Source organism: Malurus melanocephalus, unplaced genomic scaffold (assembly GCF_030028575.1).
Source record: "Malurus melanocephalus ecotype Western Australia unplaced genomic scaffold, MMel_1.1 scaffold_822, whole genome shotgun sequence".
Lineage (NCBI taxonomy): Eukaryota > Metazoa > Chordata > Aves > Passeriformes > Maluridae > Malurus > Malurus melanocephalus.
The window spans coordinates 141,940-149,046 of NW_026624054.1; the positions used below are offsets into that span (position 1 = coordinate 141,940).

The 7,107-nt window shown below is 59.8% G+C and overlaps 1 protein-coding gene across 1 annotated transcript in view; it reads right to left on the bottom strand.

Moving 5' to 3' along the window:
- Positions 1–378: 378 nt before the first annotated feature.
- LOC130585059 (transmembrane protease serine 9-like) overlaps positions 379–7,107 on the bottom strand; it is a 7,385-nt gene continuing 656 nt past the window's right edge. The window contains exons 2-15 of the mRNA XM_057385385.1: positions 6,968–7,059; positions 6,758–6,855; positions 6,550–6,675; positions 6,310–6,446; positions 6,082–6,227; positions 5,773–5,925; positions 1,925–2,153; positions 1,718–1,809; positions 1,507–1,604; positions 1,300–1,425; positions 1,082–1,218; positions 849–994; positions 497–649; positions 379–396 (exon numbers count right to left, since the gene is read on the bottom strand). Coding sequence (XP_057241368.1) covers positions 379–396; positions 497–649; positions 849–994; positions 1,082–1,218; positions 1,300–1,425; positions 1,507–1,604; positions 1,718–1,809; positions 1,925–2,153; positions 5,773–5,925; positions 6,082–6,227; positions 6,310–6,446; positions 6,550–6,675; positions 6,758–6,855; positions 6,968–7,059 — 1,751 coding nt within the window. The remainder of the gene's footprint in view (positions 397–496; positions 650–848; positions 995–1,081; positions 1,219–1,299; positions 1,426–1,506; positions 1,605–1,717; positions 1,810–1,924; positions 2,154–5,772; positions 5,926–6,081; positions 6,228–6,309; positions 6,447–6,549; positions 6,676–6,757; positions 6,856–6,967; positions 7,060–7,107) is intronic.

Consider the following 7,107-nt stretch of genomic DNA (forward strand, 5'->3'; position numbering starts at 1 on the left):
CTTGGGGCCAACCAGTGCCCTATAGCTCCCCCCAAGTTCCCTAGAGTCCCCCAGGAGAGATTCCAGGCCAGATTCCAGCCACTCTCCCATCAAAGTACCAGCCAAGCCTTGAACGCTCTGGGTTGGCGATGGCCATGATGGCTCCACTCCCAACAGGAGCACCTTGTGGGATCTTTGCCCACCTTGGGCTGCCCAGGTCCCTGCCCAGCCTTGCTGCACAATGAGGGGCTCTCCCTAGCACATGGGCAGAAACCCAGGACCCCAAGACACCACCCCTTGTTTCCACTGCACCACATCCCCCTGAAAGAACCACACGAGCCCAGCTCAGCACTATTGCTTTTATTGCTCTCAATGGGTGTCGTGTTCCATGCCGCGTCCTCAGTTGGAGCTCATTTTCTGCCAAAGACAAGACGTGGGGAGGCTCATGGTGAGACCCCTGGCAGGGCAGGGCCAGCGTGGCCACCCCCTTGCGTGGGGCAGAAGGAGAGGCACCCACCTCGTTGAGCCAGTCGATGTAGGCAGACACRCGGGTGAAGACGGTCGGCTTCTTGATCATGTTGCACTTCAGGCCGGAGCCGAAGCTGACGATGCCCTCAACCTCCCAGATGCCATCCTCGCGCTGGCAGTTCAGGGGGCCACCAGAATCGCCCTGTGGGGACAGASAATCCRTGCCATCGKTCCTGGRCACCSTGCCGACATACCTCGCATCCCACCCAGCCGCCCACCATCRCAGCTCCATCCCCTCCCGTCCTGTGCTTCCCATGGCACCCATGGCTCTGCTCCGCTCCAGCCCTGCTGTCACCCCCCTGKGCTGGGGACACCCCCCACGCCACGCTGTGGTCACTCACATTGCAGCCAGAGACGACGCCATCACCGCCAGCACACACCATGGTGGTGCGCACCATGCTGCCCCACCAGTCCCACTTGGAGCAGGTCTCGTGATCCACCACGGGCAGCAGAGCCTGCTGCAGGGCGTCAGCCAGGGGCCCGTTGGCTGCAAGGACAATCACATCTCACAATCTGCACCCACACCCCGTCCCCAGGGACATGTTAGGGACCTTCCTGGGGACCCCTTCCTTACTCCTGAGGCGTCCCCAGCCGGTGACGTAGCAGGGGTAGTTGTTGGCCAGGATCTTGCCAGCCTCTGGCAGGCAGGCAGCCCGGATGGTGTCGGTCTCCTGCACCTCCTCGGACAGCTTGACCAGGGCAATGTCGTTGCTGCAGGTGGATGTGAACCATGAGGATGTTGTTTCCAGCTYTGTTGCCCCCTACCCAATCCTGAACACATCCCATCCTTACAGGACCAGGAAGGAGTTCCACTTCTCATGCACAATTGTCTTCTCCACACCCACRGCCACRGAGCCAGGCTCGTCATCAGTCAACAGGTCCTGCTTGCCCAGCACCACACGGTAGGTCATGGAATCGCTGCCAGGGGGAGAGAGTGGGTGTCAGTCCCTACAAATGTCTCACCCTGCTGGTAGAGACTCCCCAGCACCCAACACCCACCTGATGCAGTGAGCAGCCGTCAGCACCCACTGGGGAGCAATGAGGGTCCCGCCGCAAGTGTGGTGCCAGGAGCCAGAGCGAGTGTACTGCAGGGAGATCTGCAAGGGCAGAGAGCAGGGTCAGGAATGTCCCCATCCATGTCCCCATCCCCATCCCTGTCCCCATCCCCATCCCCTTCCCCATCCCTGTGCCCATCCCTGTGCCCCCTTACCTGCCATGGCCAGCTGTGGGCTACGGCGTCTTCACCGCCCACCACGCGGGAGCCCAGCTGTGGTGGCACGGCCGGCTGGCCGCATCCATAGGCTGTGGGACACCAGAGCAAGGGACATCAGAGGCTGCCTGTGCCCATGCTCAGGGCCAGGACAGGCCCCACGATCCCATCCCCCTGGTCCAACCCCTCCCCATGCCCYGCACCCACCGTAGCCCAGCAGCACGACGAGACAGACGGCTCCCAGCATGGTTGTGCTGACCAAAGGTGCGGCAGTGGGGCTGCTCACCCCTCTTATGGTGTCTGCGCTGCCACCGACCTTGGAGCGGCCCCGCCTGCCACTGCCATGTGGGGACTGTCCCACGCTGGGGCACAGGGGCTCCTCAGCCCCATGGCCCCATCTTATCGYACTCATGGTCCCTGCTGGGAACGGCCACATCTGCCCATGGYGAGCTGTCACCGTGATGGGACATGGTGGGGACACCTGGCCCTGCTCTGGCAATGGGCAGGGACCCTCCTGGGCACAGCTGATGGGCAGCCCCCACCCACACCATTGTCTGTGGGGTGCTGGGCAGCGCTGCTGCCCCCCAGTCCTGAGCACCGACTGCCCCAGGCCACTCCTGCCTCCAACCCATCACTCCCGCAGGGACAAGGTGCTCCCTTTCCCAAAGGTTTATCCCTGTGTGTCTGTGAGTCCCTATCRGTGTTTGTTCACCTTGTGCACCCATCCCTGGCATGTTTGGGTGCATGTTCCTKGCTGCTGCCCTGGCTGTGGCACCATCTTGGATCTGATGGTATCCTCTGTACTTGGGAAAGCCTGGAGTGGCTGYGGCTGTGCCATGCACGGCTATGAGGTGCACACATGAGAATTTGGGGGGCTTTTACTTTGCCTTCTGTTGTCATTTTATATGGTTGTGTTTATGCTTTGGAGCTGTAGAGGTTTATTTTAGTGGGAATTGTTTTTTTCTTTTATATTTTTGTTCCTTTGGCTGGTGGTACACCCCAGGGCAGTGGTGGGGCCCAATGCCCACATGTGGCTGGGGACGAGCACCTGGACAGGTGGGGCTACTTTGGCCAGAGGGAGCCAAGGCCACCCAAAGCACCCCAAAGGGGTCCAGCAGGAGCYGGGTGTGGCTGGAATGGCCTTTCCTCTGCCCAGGGTTTTGTGAGAGCTCAGTGGCACATGTGTCACTGGGTGTGAGGTGCTGGGTTGGTCTGTCCTGTCATGGCTGCTTTTGCACAGAGCAGCTGGGTGTGTGGGTGATCCCAGGGCTGATCCCATCTCTCCTTGACATTTTCTTCTTTGGGAAAGGTGACCCTGCACTCTCCTGCCTTGTTCACTTCCCCAGTTCTCTCAACAAGGGCGCATTGGGACTGTGGKGTCCCATGGGTGCCTGGTTGGGACAGGGTTGCAGGGAGCTGGTGCTTGACTTTGGGCAGAGAGAGCCCAGTCTTGTCCTTTTCCTTCTTCCGTGACATGGCCTGCAGTGACTTGTCCCACCTTGGGACATCCTTGGTGAAAGGAAGAGCAGAGCAGAGCACTGCAGTGGCACAGGGGTGGTGGTGGGGCATGTGGGGGACAGTGGGGGCTCAGGGAGGGATGGGGGAGCGCTCTTTTGGGGTAACTCCATGGCCCCACTGCTCATCTCCCTTTTCTGTGTGTGTCAGTGCCAGATGTCCCTRAGGGGAGCCTGGGATGGGGACTGGCACCGTGTGCTGGGGCCGTGCTGCCCTCTGGTTCTGTGCCCTCAGCATCAGGGYGCTGCTCAGTGTCAGGGGAGTCTGAGCTCTCATTCCCAGGCGTGGGTGAAGAGCATTTCTAAGATGGCATTTTTATGTAAGTGATTGTGTGAGTACTTATATTTCAACAGTGAARTAAAAGGTATGAACTTCACAAAATTTTGCTGCATTCTTTTAACCTTCCCCTTGTTCTCCCATATTGTTGAACACTTAATAATGGACACATCCTATAAAGTGTATAATAAGGTGTTACACGTTTAACAAAAATAAAGCTTACACTTCTTTAGTTTAACTTTGTAGATTTAATGCGTCAATTATGAACTGCACAAAATCTTAACAGTAATTGGCAGTTAACATGTAAATATAACAAATACTCGTTAAACTCCATGCAGCCTTAGAGATGAAAAGTRGTTGAGGCTGGAGACACTTGGTTTGTTCAGCTGGAGGAGGCTGAGGTCAGACCTCACTGGGGGCTGCAGSTCCTCCCGAGGGGCAGCTCCARTCTCCGCTCTCTGTGACAGGGACAGGACCCAGGGAAYGRCTGGAGCTGTGTCTGAGGAAAGACTGGACATTTGAGAAAGGCTCTTCACCCAGAGGGAGCACAGCTCTGCACCTGCTGGGCGAGGGGACACTGGTTATTGGGGTGACACTGGTTATTGGGGTGACACGCATTGGGGGGGATGGCCATGGCTGGCTGGTGGGGCAGGGCTGATGCCCCAGCACAGGGGCTTGGGGCCCTCTGGGGCCTTGCCCAGGGCCCCTCTGCCCAGCAAACACCCTCTGAGGATGGGCACAATGCACGGGCACACACACAAGACTGTGACACCCAGCTCCTGCACCCCCRGCCCCAACCACCATCCCCACAGCACATGTGGGTTCATGCACAAGGGACAGGGGCACCCCACACTGCCCCAACATCACAGGACAGCCTGGAGCTCTCCATCCAAGGCAGCAGGTCCTGCTGCCGGTCCCATGCCAGTGCCCTTAGCCCCTGGCCCCATCCTGCTGTGCAGTACCCACCTCCACACAGCTCTGACTGGCAGCCTTTAATTCCCTTTGGGGTGAGCCTATAGTTCCTTTGCCAGAGCACATTTCCTGTCCATCAAAACCATTCCCCACCCTCCACCCCTCTTCACCTCGAATCCTCTGGTCAGGCTGAYGAGTGCAGAGGGTTCCTGGAGAGTCCCCAGTGGCTCACACAGTGCCAGGACTCTGCTGGTGCTCCTGAGCCCCAGTGCAGGGCCAGCATTGCTCGCTGGGCTGGTGCTGGTGCCGGTCAATGGTCCAGTGGCACCACAGCTCCTAACCCGGGCACCATCTGCCACATCCCCACCAAGCTCGAGGTGCTGCCATCCACCCCTGCTCGTTCTCTTCCTCCTCACCCTGTGAGGATCCCGGCTGGGCTCCAGCAGCCACGATGGGATGGTGTGGATGGATGGCTCTGYTCAGGGCTCACAGTGCAGCACCCATTCCTACCTCCCAGACAGCCCCTTCACAGCTGCTCCCACCAACAGGCTGCCTTCTTCCTGGAAAATCTCCCCCAGGGCAGCCCTGGCTCTTCCCCGGGACCCCACAGCCCACCACCCACCTTGTTCCTCCAGCCACCATGCAATGAAGATGCTGCACTCCTGGGCAATGTCACAGGTCCTGGATATGGAGCTGCCAGTGCCATACAGCTCCCAAGGCCTCCATCTCCAGCAGAGTTCCTGCAGGCACCCCTGAGCCCTCCCAAACCAGTCAGCCCCTTTCAAGCCCCCCAAAACCAACATGATTCCCTCAAGACCCCACTGAAAGTCAGCTGCCCTGATCTAGGCAGTGCCAGTGAGGTCCCCTAAAGCATCCTTGGAGCTATCAAGTGTTCTAGATTGTCCCCAAAGGCCACCTAGGTTCCCTGGAGCTCCCCTGACCCACCTGGATAGACCCCAGCCCTTCTCCCATCAAACCACCCACCAAACCTCGAGCCCCTTGGCTCAGCCATGGCATGAGGACCGGGAGCATCTTTCAGGAYGTGCCTGACAGCCTCCCCAGGGCCCTGCCCAGCCCTGCTGCACAACAGGGACACCTTCCCCAGCACAGGAGAACTTGGGCATCACCACACACAGCCCTGAATTTGTGTCCCCAGCTCCACCATAGCCCCACAAAAGAATCAGCGAGACCAGCTCAGCACTTTTGCTTTTATCATGCTCAACGGCTGTATCTCCATGTGCCGCGTCCTCAGTTGGAGCTCATTTTCTGCCAAAAAAAAGACAAGAGGGGGTCATGGTGAGACCTTCAGTGGGGCAAGAACAGCCCCTGCGTGGGGCAGAGGGAGCACCCACCTCGTTGATCCAGTCAATGAAGGCAGACACGCGGGTGAAGACGGTCGGCTTCTTGGCCAGGTTGCAGCTCAGGCCGGAGCCGAAGCTGACGATGCCGTCCACCTCCCAGATGCCATCCTCRCGCTGGCAGTTCAGGGGGCCACCAGAATCGCCCTGTGGGGACAGACAATCTGTGCCACCGCTCCTGGGCACCCCACCAACTCCARATCCCTGCTGGCCATCCACCACCGTGGCTCCATCCCCTCTCCTGGTGGTGCCCATGGTCCCACACYGCTCGGACGCCCAMCAMGCCACGCTGKGGTCACTCACRTTGCATCCAGAGACGACGCCATCGCCACCGGCGCACACCATGCTTTCAAGCACGTTGCTGCCCCACCAGTCCCTCTGGGAGCAGGTCTCATAGTCCACCACGGGCAGCAGAGCCTGCTGCAGGATGTCAGCCAGGGGCCCGTTGGCTGCAAGGACAGTCAAAGCTCGTACCTCACACCCTGTGCCAGCATCCCCTTTCTGGGGACCCGTGGGACACCCCCCACTTACTCCTGATGCGTCCCCAGCCGGTGACGTAGCAGGGGTAGTCGTTGGCCAGGATCTTGCCAGCCTCTGGCAGGCAGGCRGCCCGGATGGTGTCACTCTCCTGCACCTCCTCGGACAGCTTGACCAGGGCAATGTCGTTGCTGCAGGTGGACATGAACCATGAGGATGTGGTCCCGGGCCATGGGGACAGGGGTCTGTGGCCACAGCAGCCATGACCCACCCCTGACGCATCCCAACCCCTACATGATGAGGAAGGAGTTCCACTTCTCGTGCACGATCGTCTTCTCCACACCCACGGCCACAGAGCCAGGCTCATCATCCACCGACAAGTCCTGCTTGCCCAGCACCACACGGTAGGTCATGGAAGAGCTGCCAGGGAGACAGAGGGGGTGTCAGTCCCTACAAACATCTTGTCTCGATGGGACAGACCCCCCCAGCGCCCAACACCCACCTGATGCAGTGAGCGGCCGTCAGCACCCACTGGGGAGCGATGAGGGTCCCGCCACAAGTGTGGTACCAAGACCCATAGCGGCTGTACTGCAGGGAGATCTGTGAGGGCAGAGGGCAGGGTCAGAGTGGGAATGTCCCCATCCATGTCCCCATCCCTGTCCCCATCCCCATCCCCTTCCCCAATCCTGTGCCCATCTCTGTGCCCCCTTACCTGCCATGGCCAGCTGTGGGCTACGGCATCTTCACCGCCCACCACGCGGGAGCCCAGCTGTGGTGGCACGGCCGGCTGGCCGCATCCATAGGCTGTGGGACACCAGAGCAAGGGACATCAGAGGCTGCCTGTGCCCATGC